Source organism: Gouania willdenowi, chromosome 22, assembly GCF_900634775.1.
Source record: "Gouania willdenowi chromosome 22, fGouWil2.1, whole genome shotgun sequence".
NCBI classification, from domain to species: domain Eukaryota; kingdom Metazoa; phylum Chordata; class Actinopteri; order Blenniiformes; family Gobiesocidae; genus Gouania; species Gouania willdenowi.
The window spans coordinates 22,699,105-22,720,520 of NC_041065.1; the positions used below are offsets into that span (position 1 = coordinate 22,699,105).

Genomic DNA, 21,416 nt, shown 5'->3' on the forward strand with positions numbered 1-21,416 from the left:
GGGGACTGAAAAACCTTTTTTTGGATACATTTTTATCAGAGAAAGTGTACAAGTATTGGTTATTTGTGTGAATTGGTGCCACACAAGCAGCAGCTATGAATGAAACAGATAAGTATAAAGACGAAAAGAGAGAGAGAGCTCGTACAGTGATTATTGGCACCGGCAGGCTGTAGTTGTGGGAACAAGGCCATGGGATCTTTATTGCCTGCCATCACTTTAAACAGCATTTACAACACATTTAAAAGCCTTTCAGACATTAAAACAAAGGTACAGGCTTCAGCTTTTAATGAGGTTATTAGATATTGGCTGTCCTCCAGATAAGTTTGTTGCTGTTACGCATGCAATAAACATCTTTGCTTTACATTTCATGATCCGTACACATTCTTTTAAAGCTTCCGCCGTGTGTGCAATAGAGAATAAATCAATTGTTGATTTGGCTTCAGTGTTAGGCACCGAAATATACGCGGTTGGCAGATGGTGAATGGATTCATTTAAAAAGCTTTTAGGTAATCAGTGCTGCTTGTGTTTGTTAAATATCTGCCACAAAATGTAAACATAAACTCATGTAAACTATACATTTTTGAGTGATTGCTGCGTCTTAACAACAAATAGCCTTTAGACGAGGCTGAATCAACCACTGTTCTTAGATCACCGTGCAATAAAGATGAGAGAATCTTTAAGTGTCACACTTCAATTGTTTTGAGTGACGACTAACCAGATGTCTTTAGCTTTGAGGAATCTATTCAGAATATGTACAAAATAAGTGTTTTTCTTCATATTTCAGGTACCCTCCATGGATTTCATGGCTTTGAAGCGTTCACAGCTGTACAGCATGTCCAACAATCCCTACTCGGGTCCACAGCAGCCTGGAGGTGGACCTTACCCCCCCAGCCAGTCATACACATCACCTCCGCCGCACCGCTATCCAATGAGCTTACAGGGGCGGAGCCAAATAGGCATGGGAGGGATGCAGTATCCTCAACAACAGGTATGTAAAGACGAGTGCTGTGCAGATATTGTAGCTAAGCTAGTATCGTGTTGGATGTTGTGCTATGATATTGGCTCTTTGTCATGAAAACTCTCCAGCGATTATACCCTGAAGGCTTGGCAAGGTGGCGTGTTCAATTTGAGATGTGACCCAAAAATACCAGGCAGCATCATCTCACACAGTGCCATGTGCTGGTGTCGTTCCTGTACATCACTCAGTTCCCATTAGAATCCCACTGGATTGGATGGGTTTGACGCGCGGTGTGCCAATGTTTTTACCAAGCATGTTCGTTTTGTTTTTCTTTGCACATTTGTCTGTGTTAAAGGCCTTATACATGGTAAAGCCATGAACGTGCTACATGAAGTGTGTACACATGTTTGCATGAAAACTGTGCGTTGATGACACTTTAGTTTTGACGGTGTGGATTGCAGAGCAGCAGCAGTGCCGTGTGCGTCTGTGCGTATTGGTGAGGTTAACAGTGGTCCCTGCTGTCATTGCCAGCTATAGTTAGCTATTTTAGTGTGCTGGTGTGGACCTGGACATATCACACAAGGGTGTGCAAATTTACACGCATAGCTATCAACACTATAGAGAGGGAAAATAATGGAAAGGAACACACATGACTGACATACATTCAGTATTTTTAAACTGTTCAAGCAACTATAGGACATACAGGAACAGAGAACATACAAATACACTAATGAACATTTTAACACTTTGTTAGTGTACTGAAATGACCTCCAGCAAGAATTTAATATTTTCATCGACATTTTTTTTATTTTTTTGGTTTGTCTGTTAGACGGATTACGTTACAAGTACGTAACAGATTAATATACTGAGTCTGGATCAGTTAAATAAATAAATAAATAAAATCTCTATCTCTTATCACTGGCAATTTTTCAAAAATGCATATCTGGAACGGTAATTGACCGGTATTTATGAAATTAGACTCAGTTATGTAACGTTGGTTTCTCAATCACCCCAACGAGTTTCATGTGGATTATATTCTCATACATTTGGACCTATTGTATCGTTATTAATGAGGATGTACATTTCTTCCAAGCCTTTAAAGTGTGAATGATCATGGTACCATTACCAGGATCACTGAACAAGATAACTGCTAATATCTGGCAAAGAGGATATTTGCTGCCCAGGGGGAGGTTTGCACTCTCTTCATGCTCTTGTTACATTTGTCCGGATTTGTAACTCTATTTTTCTTGATTTTAACATCATTGACATCATTATCAACAGGCAGTATTCAATCAATCAATCAATCAATCAATCACAAAGCAATTATGAGTGTGTACAGTCATTTGTTGGTGCCAAAAGAGCTTTTTAAAATCTCTAAAAATGTTTTACTTATGCGGTAAAGGCAGGTACTACCCTTTCTTTTCTTTTATTACACAGAAGTAATCATTTGCATGCCCTTAATTTAAAGAATGAAATTGGTCAACATTGTGAACCTAACATGCACAATATTTTCTGGAAGCAGCCTGGAGTAGTTCTGTTCTAAAATGTGTTTTCTATCATAGATTATTTTTTAGATTAAGAGGTTAGAGGATTGAATGTCAATTGTCTCTAATGGGGATCAAGTCGCAGGTTGCCGTTGACGATTCTATCTGACCTAGTCCAGAGGTAGTCCCTAATACGGCTAATTGAGAAACACCACTTTACCTTATTGTAGTGAAGACTGTAGTATTTTGTTTAGGGAGAACATGCAAACTCTGCACACAAAAAGATTGAAGCATATTTATTAGGGGTGTTGAAAAAAATTGATTCTGCAATATATCGCATACATAATATGTATATATATATATATAATTTTATTTTTTTACCTTTATTTAACCAGGAAAGTCTTTTCCACTGCAGGAGACATTGTAACTGCACAAAGAATTGCGCTGAAACCTGGGCATGTTGACCAGCTTGTGTTTTTTCAAAAAAATTTAAAAAGAAAGTTCAAACTTTCTGCATTTATTTGTTGTTCTAGGCATAAACCTCAGTTAAGTTGCACTAAAGTCATGTTGCACTAAAGTCAAAGTTGGTTTAAAAGCCACAGGCAGATTGTTATTATTTTTTTATTTTAAGTTGTTGACACATGGCATGTTAAAGCCAATGTTTTGAGTGTAAAGTATGCCAATAAAATACATTCATACATAATGTTCTCATGAAGGTGTACACATTTACAGATTAATTGTTTGTCATATATAAAAAAGAATATCGCAATAATCCCTTAAAAATTTAATATCGGGATATATCGTATTGCACCGTATCATGACCTATGTTTCGGGATACAAATCGTATCGCCAGATGCCAGGCAATACACACCCCTAATATTTGTATTTGAGGTGTAGCGTGGCAGGCCCCCTGAGTCAGCACTTACATAGAAGAAGAACTTCATCCTTGAGCTAGGGCTTACCCTAACCTTGTGTGTTTTGATGACACTAACACACTTCTAAAATGAACACCATTGAGCCCAATCTAAACTCACAGAGTTGGGAGTGAGCCATGCTGTCATGCTGTGCATGAAGAGCAGACGAGGTGCACGATGTGGTCCAATCCCTGACACAATCAAAAAGTGTGTCCCTGGTATTGTTTTGGGATGAAACCTTCAGGCGTGTTACATAGGGGGTAGCAATCACTGCCTATGGAATGTAATTAGCTCAAATAGAATTTGTTGTTCATTTTGGCTATAGTCATGGGAACTGCACTTCTAAAGTTTCTAATTATCCAGCCTTGGCTTTAAAAGCAGCAACCACCACATTTCCTATCTGTTGCTGGTGAAATGGAGCTCACAGTAATGAGTTCGGAGGAGGCTTAATTCCACACTCACGGATGAACATAATGAGCCTCACCTACAGAAAAGTCAGAGGTCTAAAAAGGGAGGAGCAGTGAAAGATTAAAAAATGCAAGAGAGAATACAGGTTTGTACTGCAACGTATACATGGCATCCATCACATTTATCTTCATTAAATATCATTATGTGAAGAGATGCTGCAGCTCGGAACAATAATCCTGACTGCAGCCACATCAGAGAGGGATATTGTAGGTGATGGTGGACACGTCACACACTCACAATCCCCCATGATGCATCTCACTTCAGGGCTGAAACCTCAGCTTGTTACAGAAACGCATGCTGGGATGTTGCCAGGCAACGTGACGTGGAAAAAGATGTGTGCACATCTATTTTTATGGCAACAAATGTGTGTGCATGATGAAACAAAAGATTTGCCTTTCATTATTCTAATTAACTCCTACTTAATTATTAAGCCTCACGCATTGTCAAACCGAAACATATACATCAAATTCAACAAAGCAGTTATAGCTCACTTGTCCATTCTATAATATTTGCATATTAATGTATTTAACTCAGGTGGCTGAATTGATGCACTTACTGAATTTGCTCTATGCGAGTATTTTTGGTGATATTACACTATTGCCTCTTTATTTTCTCTTTGATAAAGTTTGGTTTGTTTTTAGATCAACTCGTAGAAACATGTTCAATTTGAAAAACTGAGGTTGAGTTTTTATCTCTCCACCGTAGCTGATGCATGTTCATGTTAAACAATTTCCCCTAGGGATCAATAAAGTATTTGTGATTCTGATGTGGAATTCAATATTTAGTGATGAGTGCTACAAGATGACTGTTGTTGTAATTAGCGCTATATAAATACAGTTGAATTGAATTGTGAAAGAGCTGAACTTAGAAATCATTTCACTTTGTGTTTTATTTATTATTAACCTGGTTAGATTTGACATGAAATCTAAAAACAGATGTCAGGCATGTTTGAGTCACTGCATTTGGCTCAACATGTTTCCCTCAGATACTTGCAGATTCATGTATTGTTTTTTGTTTGGCTTAACGAACACAATGGACTGGCACAGGCAGCAGTACATTCTAGATTAATTTTAAACAAATGCATTAAACAAAATGAGATTTAATGATAAAATAATATCAGTTCTTTGAAATACCCAAAATGAGTCAAAGTATGTTTTTGGAATATCACATATTAGTAGTTCACCATTATTTGGACAAATTTGTCAGCACATAATACTTGGCAAAGGTGGCAAAAGTACTAGTCTTCAGTACTCAAGTAAAAGTATAGATAGTTGAATCAAAAATGACTGGTAAAAGTATTGAAGTTGCACCCTTACTTGAGTAGAAGTAAAAAAGTACATGTGTGTGTGTGTATATATATATATATATATATATATTTTTTTTTTAAAGAACTTTGAAGAAAACTGATACATGGAAATACATTAAATATGCTACCCTTTATAAACACCTGGAGAATTTCACACTTATTATAGATAACATTTGTAAATGAAATGTTTAGATTTGACAGAAATTTCTTGAATGCCAGAATCTCATGATTTCTCGGCTTGCAAAGAACGCACGGCATCTGGCAGAACTTATTCTAAATGCCAACAACTGCAAAAAATTATTTTAAATGTGGCCATGTTGGTTACGTCATGATGTCATCTTTAAAGAGTCTTAAAAGTAACTAGCTAATTTTTAGAATGTAAGGACTCAAAAGTACAGATATTTGTTTCAAAAAGTAAAAGTAAATACTCAAGTAAAGTACAGATACCAGCAATAACTACTTAAGTACAGTAACAAAGCATTTGTACTTCGTTACTTGTCACCTCTGGTACTTGGTGATAGTAATTTGTGAGACGAGAAGTAGGAGTAGAGGTCATATCATTGCCAGTTATGCAAAGCGTACAGGTACATTGTAAAAAAAAAAAAAAAAAAAAAAGAGTCCTATCTATAATGTGGTGTGTTATCTGTGAGCCCTTTTAGAGGACTGTTATCTTAAGTGGGTCACAGCAGAAAGGTCAGGAGTGTTCGTGTCAACCTAACGACTGCATGGTTAACTCAGAGGCAGCCGCGGCTCCTGAATCCAGTGGGATTATCACTCCTTAGGGATCCAGTTTACCTGAAGCTTCATTTGTGGTATCAGCAGCTACTAGTTCCATGCACTATGCACACGCAGAAAACACACCTACATGTACAGTGTGCTGATGTAACCGCGCAGGCACTCGACACGCGCACACACTGACACATTGTTATCACAGGCAATTATATGCTTCACTCCTGGCCTCCTTTTCAGCCACACCGGGATGGGTTGGGGAAGAGCACAGATGCCAATCTCACTGTTTACGTCTCAGGGAGGAAATAAAAAAATAACAACGAACTGTCTCTCCCACACAAGCAGAAAACAGGCCTAGAACGTGCATTGGTTGCAGCGAACGTCATGCTGCGTCTGTATGCATGTTTGGGAGAGACAGTTTGAGTGTGTCAGAGAAGGTGAGAGATGGAAGTGTGCATGTGAATTAGTGTTAGTGTGTGTGTACTGTGTGTGTGTGTGTTTGTGTGTGGAGCAATGAGAGCCAGAACAAATATAACTGCAAAAGAAAAAAGGAAGAGATAGAAAAGAAGGAGGAGGGGTCGGAGGAGGCGGGTGTTTTGGGATGACAGTCCACATGAGAGACTTGTCAGTATGGGAAATAGAATATAAAAAAAAACCTCTGCTGCCAATTCTCAGCATAATTTCCTGTGATGTCAAATTTGGCAGATGGAGAGAGAAAGGAATTTGGAGGAAACGTTAGCAGCGTTTGATGTGAAAAAAGGGGAGGGTGATGGAGTGGGAGGAAGAACGGGAGGAAAAAATGTCCTATGAAAGAAATGGTGTGTGTGTGTGTGTGCGCGTGTGTGCGTGTGTGTGTGCTTGCGTGTGTGTGTGTGTGTGCGTGCGTGCGTGCGCGTGTCAGCAGGTCAACCAGTCATTACTAGTGCTGTTAGTGCGCTTTGTTTCCTTTTCACCGTCCAACTTTTAAAAGACATGTGAGTGACCACCAGTCCGTACACACAAACCTCTTTGCTTCCAGCAAGTCCCACTTTCTTTATAAACATACTTTTGGGTGTTTGTGCTCATACCAGAAGCTAAGTTCTTTCTAAAGCACGTCTATATTCTTTGCAGCTGGCAAACAGCTGTACACATTCCCAAACAACAGGGATCAAGATGGCCCCGTCTGTTTTCATTTGCTCCTTGCATCACATTTATACAAGCCCTATCTGTGTAGCCTCACTGCAGAAAGATCCTGCTTATCCATGCAATAATTTGTTTTTATTTTGTTTGTGTGTGTTGCTATGGTTTCTTTGACCAAAATAAAGAAATATGGGTTTTAACTCTTAAGGCTAGCTTGACCATTGCCATGCATCCTGCATTTTGAGATTCATGGCATTATAAATCAAGACTGTATCAGTTAAAAGAGCACAGATGTATTTTATGAAATGTCTGACATTTAAAGGCTCTCTAAATAAGTGAAAAGGGAAAGGTTTTTAACACTGTTTAAAACACTGAGAGGTCAAAGTTTGAGGTGCTTAAAACATCAAATCTAATCAATCGATCAGTCATTAGGGAAAATGTTGATTAGGTAGATCTAGTGTAATAGGACCAACCCGTTGCAACACATGCATTTGTCAAAAGCTCTGGTTTGCATTTTTTTTTCCAAATGAAAAATGTGCTTATGACTAGAGACTAGGGATGGGACTTTTTGTCGACAAAACGACCGACATTCGACACATGCTCCCCTCGACAAAAAAAATAGAGTGTCGACATGTCGAGGGGGCGGGGCTTGTGAGATCCTTTTTGGATCCACGTCACAAACACCTAAAGTTCACGACCAAGGAGGTTAAGGAAGCTGTGCAAGAAAAGGTTAGAGATCTGTTGTCCGGCCTCCGTGCGGTCTCAGGTGATAGTGCGCGCGTTGATGATGACGAGTCCGGGCCCGCTAAAAGGGCTAAACAGGTGGATGCAATGGTTTCATTCTTCGGAGAGGACTATTTCAAGGGGGACACGGTCACATCTGACCATTCTGAAATAGAACGTTACACAAACGAAGAAGGAATATCACCCAGTCAGGATCCTGCGCTCTGGTGGTCTCTCAATGAGTCCAGATTTAAAAACCTGAGCCGTCTGGCAAAAGCCTACCTCTGCATCCCCGCCACATCTGTGCCGGCGGAAAGAGTGTTTTCAGCCGCAGGACTGGTCGTGAATAGACTCCGCAGTCGCCTTCTACCCAAACATGTAGACGTGCTTCTGTTCTTAAACAAAAATTAGGCCGAAATGGTAAGATACCTATATATATTTTATTTTCACTGAGATCTGAGTTGTTGGTGTTAGGCTCCGTCCTTTTCTGTGGTTTAAAAAAAAAATGGGCACGCTGTTTTTCGATTTTAATTGTTGCTTATTTTCACGAGTGATAAACATGTTCATTTAGTTTGTTTTTTTTTTATTTGTAAAAAATAACTTGTTTAGGCTACATGTAGCCTACAAAACTAAATAATAAATGAACTGACTGTTTTATTTCTGTAAATTCCAAACGGCAAAAAGTACGTCTTATGTGTTTGTAAGGCTGTTGAATAAACATCTTAAATTTCTCTCTCTCGTTTTTATTATTACTGCTTTAATGGTCAATATTGGACACTAGAGCCATGTTTTTTAGACTAAAATTAACTAGTACAACAGTATAGATTATTTTCCACCCTCCGCATTGCTGCTGCTCTTTAAAAAAAAGAAGAAAAAAAAAAGGCCGACAATTCGACAAAAAGTCGACACATGGGCCTCGACAATCGATTTCCCAAATCCCGTGTCGTTCCCATCCCTACTAGAGACTAAATATAAGTTCTCATGTTCTGCAGGGGAACCAAATGTGCACCTTGATAGTACAAATAAAGGTCAGCTAGTGTCACTTAAAGACGTTCAGATGCCACATATATGAGGATAGATATTTAGACTGTTCTCCACTATTAAAATAAAGGAGATCTAGGTCAGTCTGAACCAAGGTTTTTAAAAGAACATGGCTGTATAGTTGCAGCATGTTGTTAATGACATACTGTACTTAGTCAGGCTCTGTTTGCACCATGTGCATTGCACTCTATTGAAAAAAAGAAAGAAATATATAATTGTATTTATGTTACTTTAACTTTCATAAGTTTTAGTTTTAGTTTCAATTTGCTGAATAAGTAGTTTATTAAAAGCTCCTGCTTATGTCATGCATGTAAAGAGTTATAATACAACATTTCAAAATGCATGTGCAACTCTGTTAAATATAATATATGGTACACTCATATTTTGTCATTGTAGTTTTCTTAAAATCTCGTCTTGTCTCGTTCTCGTGAACCCAATATCGTGTCTCGTATCGTCTCGTGAGCTGAGTGTATCATCACACCCCTACTACACAACTGTTGATGATGACTGAGTGAGGTCTAAGCAGGTACTGTAGGTTTGTGTTTCATCACGGTCTTTGTTACTACTAGTACAGTGCCCGTCGGAAGTATGTATTCATATAGTGAGCACTTAAGTAGAGTTGGCAATTATGGGCATAATAATAACATACTCTGTAGCATTATAAAGGGGTATATTTGCAGGTGCAAAGTAAAATAGCGTATGCGATTTTCTGGTTTAATTATGAGACATGTGCATGATGAATGTGTTGGTTATATTTTTACTCATTTTCATATTTTTTTGTTTGATGTATTTTTCTGTAATGTATGTATTTTTTTGGAGTCATTATGTGTATTTTGTATCTTTCCATTGTCTTTTGATGCATTTTTTTGAATTGTTTTTTGTTGCCATTGTAGTGATATTATTTTTTTTTGTGTGTGTGTATTTTTGTGCATTTCTGTTGTCATATTAGTGTATTTTTTGTATAAATATTTAGTTTTGTGCATATTGAGTCATTTTTATATTTTTGTTGTCGTTTGGTGTATTTTTCTGTAATATGTGTTTTTTGGAGTCATTTTGTGTGTTTTTGGAGCCTTTTTCTATATTTTTGTGCATTTCTGTATAAATATTGTTTAGTTTTTTGTTTTACGTCATTTGTGCATTTTTTTTGTATAATTATAGTTTTTTGTTGCATTTGTGTGATTCTGGAGTCATTTTGTATCTTTTTTTAGTGTAGTTTTTTGCATTTCTGTTGCCTTTTGTGTATTTTTTGTATAAATATTTAGTGTTATGTATTTTGAGTCACTTTCATATTTTTGTTGTCATTAGGTGTGTGTGTGTGTGTTTTGGGGGGGTAAATCCATTCTACATTTCTGCGCACCAGTCCATCCATGTGTACCTGCCTCACTTTCACTGAACTTATCTATTTTCAGTTAGGTGCAGTGACAGGTGTGACGTGAGTGAAGCTGCGGTAATCAGGTGACCTTCACTATGTAGCACCGTCTACGTAACATGTAAACACTTAGATCTGACTCAGAGCGTAACACTACAGTCACTACCACACTATGGACGGGTGTCGTGACACCAACTGTAACCAGACTAAATAGTGGTCTGTTATACACTCAGCACCTGCACGCATGTCATGTAGACGGTGATCGATAGTGAAGCGCACCTGATCTGTGTGTGTGTGTGTGTGTGTGTGTGTGTGTGTGTGAGACTCTTTACCTGGGACTCTAATCTCCTCTGTTAGTTCTCTCTCACACATGCGCCACGAAGAAATGTGCAGCTTTCAACACAACAGCCATTGCCGTCAATAACTTCCGGGTGAGGTCTGTCCAGTCAAAATAGATTACGGTCGGTGAGATATTTGCCACGCACACACGCACACACACACACACACACACACACACACACACACACACACACACCAACCATCCTTGAATTTGCTTTGTTGTAATTTGCGCTGTAGAAATAAAGTTGAATTGAACAAAAATGCAAAAAGGAACAGTGAGTGAGACAAAGAAAAATGGGATTACCATTATCCATTAATAAATAGTTATTCAGACTTATGCATTTAATTTGTAACTTCAAAATCTCTTGAGAAAAGCACAAAATAAAGCAGTTAGAATCGTTAAGTGTTATTTAAAATCTTGGCATGGGAATCTGTTTTAACTGAATTTGGCTGCATAATTTAATGATACAGTAGTGCTGAGGTCATTTCATTCTGTGCCCTCTAACTTGAAAATGATACTTTGTAAATCAGTGTCCAAACCCTAAATATATTAGAATTGTGTCCTTCCAACCGGATTTTATAAAATATTTTATTTTAGCACAAAGTATCAATTTGTAAGATTATTTTTTTTTTTAATCACAGAATGATGTAAGAGCACTTTTATCATCTTGTGGTCTATCGACTTGAAGGAGTTTGGGTAATTCACAGCATTGATTGGGCCTTGGCAGGGAGGCTCCTCACCAATGGGAAGAGTGAGGGCCACTTGGAAGCACTTAGGGGCCCCCGGGTGCTGGGGTTGTCTCTTGGGTTAATGCAGCCAGCGCTGCTGCCTCTGACGGATGGCTGGGAAGCCCAAATAAATCAGCCCTTCTGCCAGGAAAGATGGAGGCAGAGGCGGGGTGGAGGAACAAAGGGGACCACTCCAGCCTCATCACACCCCGCCCTCTTTAAAAGGCTCTTGAAACATTGCACGCTTGATGTTCACTGTACGCCTTTCACTCAGCTGATGCACACAACACACACACACACACATTATTTGTGTCTCCTCTGCAACATTCTCTCCATGCCAACCCAAGAGACTTTGGGTAATTCCAACCTCCAATTAAGAACAACATTAAAAACAAGGGAAGGAAGAAAGGTATTCTAAAGGAGATGGAAAGAAAGGAGGACGCTGATATAGAAAGGCTGATTAATTAAGGCTTCCTCTCTGGCTACAGAATAGATGAAGTTTCAGGATCAATTAATTAGCAAGCTAGCCTACGCACGTCAATGGCTCTAATAGCCTGCTCTCATTTGTAACTTTTATTAGCCCTCTGCTGTGGAGTGGCTCTGAGCCAATCAAATGCCATGTGGATCTCATGCTATGTAGCCATTAACTAGAGAGAGGAGGAAAAACAAAGCCTTTCCCATTTACAGACTGTGTGAAATGATACCATCAATTATGTCAATGTAAAGTGTGTGTCTACCATCGAAGAAAACAACATTACAGGACATATATATTAACAAATTAGTCAGACGAACAGGACAAAGTGTATAAAAGTAAGTGATGAGATGTGTATGTTTAATAATGATACAACCCAGTTGAACCTATGTGTCATTAAGTGTATTACAGAACCACTACCAGTTATTTCTTGCTGTTGCATTAGTCTTATGAGCTGGGATTTAATAGAATTTAGTGTTGAATGTGGGCAAAGGCTTGTAAAACGTCACAAACGGCGGCGTTTGAATGATCCAGGCTTGACGTGCTCCGTGTTGGCTGCGCTGTATCTGTGCCTATTGATAAGATAAAAGAGCACTGAGATGAAAGTGGAATGAAACGGAGGGAGTGAGGGAGCGGGAGAAGAGGGTGCGCTGTGTGTTGGCCGGGATTAGTTGCTGCTCTAATTGGCTCACTGAGAATTCTTCTCAGTTTTTTTTTAAATTTTTTATCCAGATTTGAGATACATTTTCACACAGGTCAAGTCTGCCCAGGCGTCTTCTTTCCTGGGATGCATTTGTAGTGCGGAACGCAGGAGGAGGAGATGTGACACAGCATCAACTTGTAAAAACACATCTGAGGAAGCTTAGATTGGCGCCGTCGAGCTCTCACCTAGTTTTAGCTTTCTAGCAATTCAGGAGTAAAAAAAAAATAAAAAATAGTGTTTATATAAAGCCTGACTTCAAAGTCCATCCACATTCAAGGCAATTTAAAGCTGACCCCATCATTTAAGTTTATATTTATGGAAGCACAAAACTCTGCAGTAACTTTGAGTAGAATGAGAAAATGTCTAATAGGAAAAAGGAATCTATCCACTTCCAGTCTGTGAGGTCTCATAGGGAGGTTTTTTATGTCACCTCAAGGACAGACCACGCCTGCTCACCTCAACCCCTTTACCCCATCATCATAATCTAACCACCAAGCACTTCATTCATCTCTAATGTACGGACAAACCTTGAAGATTCATCCTTTTGCGCCCTCTGTCAAACCAAACCCTTCCATCTAACGTACACTTATTTAGCTTCATCTACTAATTGTGAGTGCCACCTTTCCTAGTGATGGATAGATAATGTACTTAACATGCAATGAAGACATTTAAAGTCTTCATTCATTTTTTACGTACACACACAGTCAACACCATATTCCGAGTCCTTGATATATGCTCGGTTTTTAATTAGCTAATAACTCCGGCTTGTTCCTGTTATAAAACGACTTACAATTGTTTTAAAAATGAGCAGAACCACTTACTTAATAATTTTACACATAACTGCAATCACTTGTGATTTGTTTCACTACAAATAACAGGAACAAAAAAAAATGTGCCCATAAATATTTTTACTGCACTCTCTACTGATAAGGTCAATAAACTAAACTAAATAAACTAAAGTAGGCTGCATTCACAGTGATTGGTTAGTCTTTCATTACAGCGATTTAAAAAATGAGCTGAATGTTGAAAAGATGGATCTGAACAATGTTTTAGGGAAATTTTAATGTTGACTAAGGCTGGGCGAAATGGACCATAACTCATATTTTGATATTTTTTTCTCAAAATGGCTATATATGATATAAACCTCAATATTTTTAACTAAATAAAGTCTGACTAGAAAGACAATTCTTGGTTAAATTTGCTGATGAAAAATGCCACACACACATTTATTAACAAACAGCTGCTCAATATGTGCAAATCTTGGCTTTTTTTTTCCTCTCAGGGACAGCACGTGTGAGTGAGTTCTGTAGTGTGGCTTGTTTAGGGGAAGGTCTGGGTTAGGACGCATTCAGTATTCATCAAGCTGTGCTTTTCATGCTGTTCTGAGAAGTAACGAAAGCAGCGACTCCTAAAACAAGTATTTTAATACAAACAAGCTGTAAATATACTGTATATAGAGAAAACTTAATGGAAGGACACTGTTTGACTGTACTCTATGAATAATATTAAATAACTGTATGATGTGATTTGCACCAGGGCTGAACGATTTTGGAAAATCGAAATGCGATTTTTGTCGTCAACGTTGTGATTGCGATTTAATATTTAATATATGCAAAAAAAAATTCAAGGTCCTCTTGTCTTGTCATGTATTTTTCAATGAACACAAGCAATGAATCAATTTGTTTCATAATAAACAATTTCAGATTAATTTAAACTTTAAATAAATATAAAATATGCATTTTAAAGCACAGATTACAACAATTATGCAAACCAATCTGTGGCTTTACCTCTTCACCATATCTAACTAACTTCACGTTTCATGTAAACACGTGGACTGTACTTCTTAAACACTCTCTGAGCTTAACAGGACAAGACAGGACAAGAAAAAATAAATAAATAAAAAATAGAAAATCGCATTTTATGATATCGTGATAATATCGCAAATGCAATTAATTGTTCAGCCCTAATTTGCACTGTGATTTTATAAATAAAAACAAGTTAAAAAATTTTGATATATATCATTTTCTATATCGCCAAAACAGAAAACTTGATATAGCCCTAATTTTTCTTTTCTTACTTGTTATAAGAAAATACTCTTTCTTTTGAATTTTTTACTTCATTCTCCATCCCTTTTACGTTCCTATTAAAATATTGTCCCTAAGTAGAGAACGTGACCCTTTATCCATCTTGAACGATGCCATATTTTCCCTCTCACCACGTTCAGATCAATTTTCAGCCTAATCAGTGAATCATATTTGCTTTTGGTCTCGCTCTGCTCTGTATTCGTTGGCCTCAGATTGGGGTCAGGGGTTTAGTGGAGGAAAAACATTTGGAGCTTGTGGCCCAGAGCTGCTCATAGAATGAAATAAAAAAAAAAAACAACTAAAAACTTAAAGAAATATTTAGTGATTGTGTCTCACACACATATCACAGTTTTTTAGCCTGATCTTCTCTGTCTCTCTGCATTACTTGAATGTCTGCACCAAAAACAACAAAACCACTGCTCGTCACATCAAACATCTGGAACAAGTAACCCCTCTTTTTCTGTTTCTATCAATTCATGTGAGCAAAACCAGAAAATTACACTTGGATGAAGAGGAAGACAGACAGATGGGGGCCAACATGAGGTCTAAGATGAAAATAGCAATGATGGTTTTTTTTATTCTGGTGGCTACACTTGTAACTTGCCTTCACTCTAAAACAGTGTGACTTAATGTTTGTATTATATCAATAATATCTGTGGCGTGCCGTGCTTTATGGGTAAAAAAGTGAGAGGTTGAGGTGATGTAAAGTCTACGTTTTGGGTGCAGTTTGTTTCTGGCTTATTGTGTCCTCCCAGTGAGCCACTGCTGGCATGTCAGGATGAAAAGCCCTGGAGATATCTCTCCTTCTGCTCCTTCGCTCTTTCCTCTCACTTGTCTGAGGTCAGTTCTTACCGGAAGTGTCAGGGGCCTCCAGATCTATTTGGAGAGGAGATGTGAGAGAAAGGGACATCCCAGCAGGGACTGGGGAGCCATAAGGAGAACAGTGATACACCCCCCTTGTTCCTTTATTTCTGTGAAATCATGACCTGCTGATACTGATGCATTTTGTTTAGTCATACATTAATATGTTTACAATCATTTCATCACATGATGGCATTTTCAGAAATTGAAATAAAATGACAAGTTGAATACATCTTTTAATGCAAGTTTACTTTTATCATCATCCGGTGTCACGGTCTGAGTTTACCTCAGTACGCGACCGCTACGTACTGAGATGTACCCGTGCTGGATTAGCCATGCACAGAGATTGTTGTACTGATTTAAAAAATGCTTAAAACATCACATCAGTCAACCAGCGATAAAAAATTGACCAATGATAAAAGAAAATGATTGTCATGATCAGATTTATATGATCATTGTATTATCATTATTTTATCATTGTGAAAACTGCATAGAATAAATTATTAAACATGTTTTTTTTACACAAACACAATACATGTAATAATAAAGAACTGCATAGAATTAATTATTAAACATATTTTTTTATACAAACACAATACATGTAATAATAATGAACTGCATAGAATAATTATAAAACATGTATTTTTTTGTACAAAAACAATACATGTAATAATAAGAAAAACAGCATAGAATAATTTATTAAGCATATATATTTTTTTTATACAAACACATTGCTTTGAAATTGAATTTTCAATCTCAGCATGGCGGAAGTTGCAAAAATTGATTTTCCGGTAGTGCTGCATGCTCATAATCGATCTCAGTAGGAGGTAAACTCAGACCGTGACACCGGCTCTACTTTCGCATCTGTAAATAAAAACAATGTCTGCCTTGGCAACACAACTATTTGTTTAAACTCACTGTTTACAAACAATATAACCAGTATTCTTATCAGATCATAGATGATGCATAATCTGTTAGATGAATTGATGAGTCATGTCAACTATTTGACATGATGAAATATCTGATATTTATGTATTTCACTAGGTTACATTCTAAATATTTGAACTGTGTATGAAACTTGTATACATGTGTGCTCCTATAAAAAGTCCTTACAGCCTCACATGTTCAGAGACAGATTATATCATTGCTTCTGAAACCATGACCTCTTTTTTTTTTCTAGTCGGAAGCCATACAATTGTCAGCATTTTAAGTCAACTAGTAAAACACCACATAATGCAGCCGAGGTGAAAAAGACAATTATAAGATAGATAAAATAAAAACATAACTGGATAAAGAGCCCCAATGAGACTTGAAGCAAGAACTTACAGATATAAACTGTTATCACTGGCATTTCTTTCTGGCACTTCCCATGAAACTGGAATTACCTTTGATTATCTGCTGTTAAGTTATCCTTTCGTCTGCTTTTTCATTTGCAATATAAATGCAATTATTTCGATCTTTGTGTTCACATTCAGACTTGCAGTGATCCAGTGATCAAGTCCAGTGATGAAAAGGTGAAATTAGTGTATTTTATTAGTTAAATGTGTTAACATTAATAAATTGCCTCTCAGATTGGTTAAAGTAAAGATGACTGTGGAGAAATGCAACTTAAGCTACAACTAGAGGTTTTTCGTCAATATCTTCCTGGAATAAGATAAAATGTTGGTTTGATTAGCATAACGCTTTGGTAATTACTTATATAATGGTATGCATTAAAATGTTTAAAATCAATGATGTTATAGGCTTTTAGTGTGATGAATGCAAATGCAATGCAACCCTTATACGACTTTACATTTGTCTAAATATATGGAAAGTGTATTTGTACATTATAGACCTGATGTATTCAGTTGTGAGCCAGCGAAACCAACAGTGCACTTTTTCCTTGTAGTCAAACACTCAACTTGATGTCAAAAGGGTGCTTGAAGACTTAATGATCAACAAAGAACAAAGAAGATCAAATAAACATACTCTGAATGGAGCTTTGTGTTGTTTGCGGTGTGTGACATTTAATAAAAGGCAATAAAAAAATGTATGATTCTATTTTATAATTTGCTTAAATGTTTTAGAGCCATTTGGGATGATGTGTGTGTTGTTGACTATCTTAATGCTTTTTAAAAAAAAATGCATACAGTATGTTCACAAATACCCACACGGATGAGTCTTTATTTAAATCTATGAGTGAAATAGGAATATGTATATATACAGTGGGGCAAAAAAGTTTTTAGTCAGCCACCAATTGTGCAAGTACTCCCACTTAAAAAATGAGAGAGGCCTGTAATTTTCATCATAGGTATACTTATACTATGAGAAACAAAATGAGAAAAAAAAAAATCCAGAAACTCACATTGTCGGATTTTTAATGATTTAATTGGTAAATCCCTCTGTAAAATAAGTATTTGGCCACCTCCAAACAAGCAACATTTCTGGCTCTCACAGACCTGTATCTTCTTCTCGTTATCAGTGTAAAAGACACATGTCCACAACCTCAAACAGTCACACTCCAAACTCCACTATGGCTAAGACCAAAGAGCTGTCAAAGGACACCAGAAACAAAATTGTAGACCTGCACCAGGCTGGGAAGACTGAATCTGCAATAGGTAAGCAGCTTGGTGTGAAGAAATCAACTGTGGGAGCAATTATTAGAAAATGGAAGACATACAAGACCACTGATAATCTCCCTCGATCTGAGGCTCCATGCAAGATCTCACCCCGTGGGGTCAAAATGATCACAAGAACGGTGAGCAAAAATCCCAGAACCACACGGGGGGACCTAGTGAATGACCTGCTGAGAGCTGGGACCAAAATAACAAAGGCAACCATCAGTAACACACTGCGCCGCCAGGGACTTAAATCCTGCAGTGCCAGACATGTAACCATGCTTAAGCCAGTACATGTCTGGGCCCATCTGAAGTTTGCTAGAGAGCATTTGGATGATCCAGAAGAGGATTGGGGGAATGTCATATGGTCAGATGAAAGCAAAATCGAACTTTTTGGTAAAAACTCAACTCGTCGTGTTTGGAGGAGAAAGAACACCATACCTACTGTAAAGCATGGGGGTGGTAACATCATGCTTTGGGGTTGTTTCTCTGCAAAGGGACTAGGACGACTGATCCGTGTAAAGGAAAGAATGAATGGGGCCATGTATCGTGAGATTTTGAGTGAAAACCTCCTTCCATCAGCAAGGGCATTGAAGATGAAACGTGACTGAGTCTTTCAGCACAACAATGATCCCAAACACATTGCTTGGGCAATGAAGGAGTGGCTTCGTAAGAAGCATTTCAAGGTCCTGGAGTGGCCTAGCCAGTCTCCAGATCTCAACCCCATAGAAAATCTTTGAAGGGTGTTGAAAGTCCGTGTTGCCCAGCGACAGCCCCAAAACATCACTGCTCTAGAGGAGATCTGCATGGATCAAAATACCAGCAACAGTGTGTGAAGACTTACAGAAAACATTTGACCTCTGTCATTGCCAACAAAGAGTACATTACAAAGTATTGAGATAAACTTTTGTTATTGACCAAATACTCATTTTCCACCATAATTTGCAAATTAATTCATTAAAAATCCTACCATGTGATTTTCAGGATTTTTTTTCTCATTTTGTCTCTCATAGTTAAGGTATACCTATGACGAAAATTTCAGGCCTGTCTCATCTTTTTAAGTGAGACACAATTGGTGGCTGACGAAAATTTTTTTTGCCCCACTGTATATATTTATAAGTATTAAATCAGTGCAAAGGAATGGCAGTAATGATAACATTAGAATGTCTTTAGACCAGCTGTTGGACAGCTTTAGCAGTTATAAAGCAATGAGAAAGGAAGTATACAAGAAGTCAAACTCTATTAATATTTGATTATTTTTATTTATTTTATGGAAATTGCATATTTGGCTTTGCATTAGAACGTAGCATCAGTTCCAGCTAAAGCACACAGTAATTAGTGACCAAAAGGGCCCCAGCTGCTGTTCTGGCGCAGCCTGTTAATGGTAATTAAATAGTGACGTTCAGCTGCTCTGACAGTGCTGTATGTATCTGAGAGTCATGTCCACATCGCTCTCATGTGAGCACTGAGGACCTCTTTGTTCCTATTGGTTTTCTTCTGCTTTGATTCATCTGGTCTGATGCTCCTTTCTCCCGCCACTTATCTGGCTCTGCATCACATGTGTATCCGTCGCTCTCCGTCTTTATCGTGTCAAACATCACCCTATCTCTTCCTTGGACTGTGACACACTTATATATCCTTTCTGTTTGTGTCTCCAACTCTGTTTTTATTACTGCCTCCCGTCGGAATTGTCCCTGTACTAGGAGTGTACATTGCCCTGAAGCTGACGATACGATACGACTCACGATTTGCATGTCATGATAGAATATAGTAGAGTAGAGTGGCTTTATTGACCTCGCAGTGGAGAAATTTACTGTCATTACAGCTCAGATAAAGTGCAAGAAAAAAACACAAATAATACCCAAAAGACACAAAAAATAGTGTAATAATGGAGATAAAATAAACAATACAATAATAGAGGCTATATATAAATAGAAAAAAATAATATAAGAAGTATGTAGAATGTAGATGTATACATATTTACAGGCGCGGGCACAGAGATATTTACATATATCACGATACCTAAAAATGCCATATACGTTGCGATAGGGATGTAATGATTCACTCAACTCCCGATACGATTCGATTCACGATACTGGGCTTGCGATACGATTCTCTCACGATTTATTTTACAAAATGGGACTGTACATAAATGACTGATAAATATTCCTTTATTTTTTTGGGGAAAATACTGGACTATTTTCTTTTATTTTTCATTGTCAAAAGAATCCCTTAATAAACTATTCAAAACAATGCAATTTAACTAAAAATAAATCTTGAATTAAATAAATAAAAGAATAATACAAATGAAGAAGCAGCCTATTATTTAAATTCTGGTTCTACAGTAAACAATACAAAACTGCATAATAGTTATTTTTCCTTTTAAAAGTGCAACTGAAAATGTATTTTGTGCCTTAACAATTGGACTTAAAAAAAGAAATGTCATTGCACTGTATTTGTGTCAGATATTTGTTTGACCCAGCAGAGGGCGCTGGTAAACCAGTGGTCGGTTGGATATCTTGCAGTGAAAATGAGATGCTATGCTAGCAGACAGAGCTAACAGAAAAACGTGACTTTTACAGATGTTCACGTAAGGAATCATTTATGAACATGTTTAAGAGTAGAAGGCGGCCAGAAAGAAAGTAGTAGCAGATTCCGCCCGCCACCAACAATTCTGGATAGCGCCCTCTGCTGTTTAAAAAAGTACTGCGATTCAATTTTCACAGCATCGATGGGAACAGTGATACCTATGAGTCGATTAACTGCCCTACGATTAATCGTTACAATCCTACATTGCGATATACTCTATCAATATTTACAAATTTCACCTTTATAAGTACAAAATGGTATGAAATACCTTTTTTTTTTTTAATTTCTAAACTTGCGAGAACAAGCAAATGGTAACTAACTGTAGTTCAAGTACCGATATAAAAAACAAGTAGTATGTTTATCTAACCGTCAATTTGAGTTTCTCAAAGAAGTTTAACTTTTGCTGCTAAGTTCTTAATTTCTTAAAAGTAATAACATACAGTACATCTATAAAAGTTCCCAGTATGTGCAATCAACTTCCAAGCTAAAATGCGTTGAGGAGTGAGGTAGTTTAACAAGGCCTTATGTGTTTCACTGACACCTAGTGACCAGGGGCCTCATGTACAAAGACTAAAATGGTGTGAAAGAAGCGTACGTCTCAATCCAGAGACAGGCGTACGCTTGTAAAAATTCAGATGTTCAAATCTGTGAATACGACTGGATCCACGCACCTATCATTTGAACGTCTGAATCAACACGGACATGAGCGCACATGTCCCCTCCATGTGTTCATGCCCACATTTACATATGTAAATCATATTGAAATGAGATCGGCACTGGGATTCCCCTCAGCGTCATCTTACCACCAGCAACACAGGAAAGAAGAGATTTTAAAACATTTTAGACCGATACAAAGCAACATGTAGGACGGAGATGATTCAACAGTGAAGATACTAGAATTAATATAAATATTAGTATAGACGCACACAGT

At 37.6% G+C, this 21,416-nt stretch overlaps 1 protein-coding gene across 8 annotated transcripts in view; it reads left to right on the plus strand.

Moving 5' to 3' along the window:
• The window catches only part of arid1b (AT-rich interactive domain 1B), a 230,419-nt gene that overhangs the window by 31,317 nt on the left and 177,686 nt on the right, over positions 1 to 21,416 (plus strand). For all 8 annotated transcript variants that reach the window (XM_028438181.1, XM_028438183.1, XM_028438185.1 and 5 more), the window contains exon 2: positions 785 to 988. In XM_028438181.1, the coding sequence (XP_028293982.1) occupies positions 785 to 988 (204 nt within the window). The remainder of the gene's footprint in view (positions 1 to 784; positions 989 to 21,416) is intronic.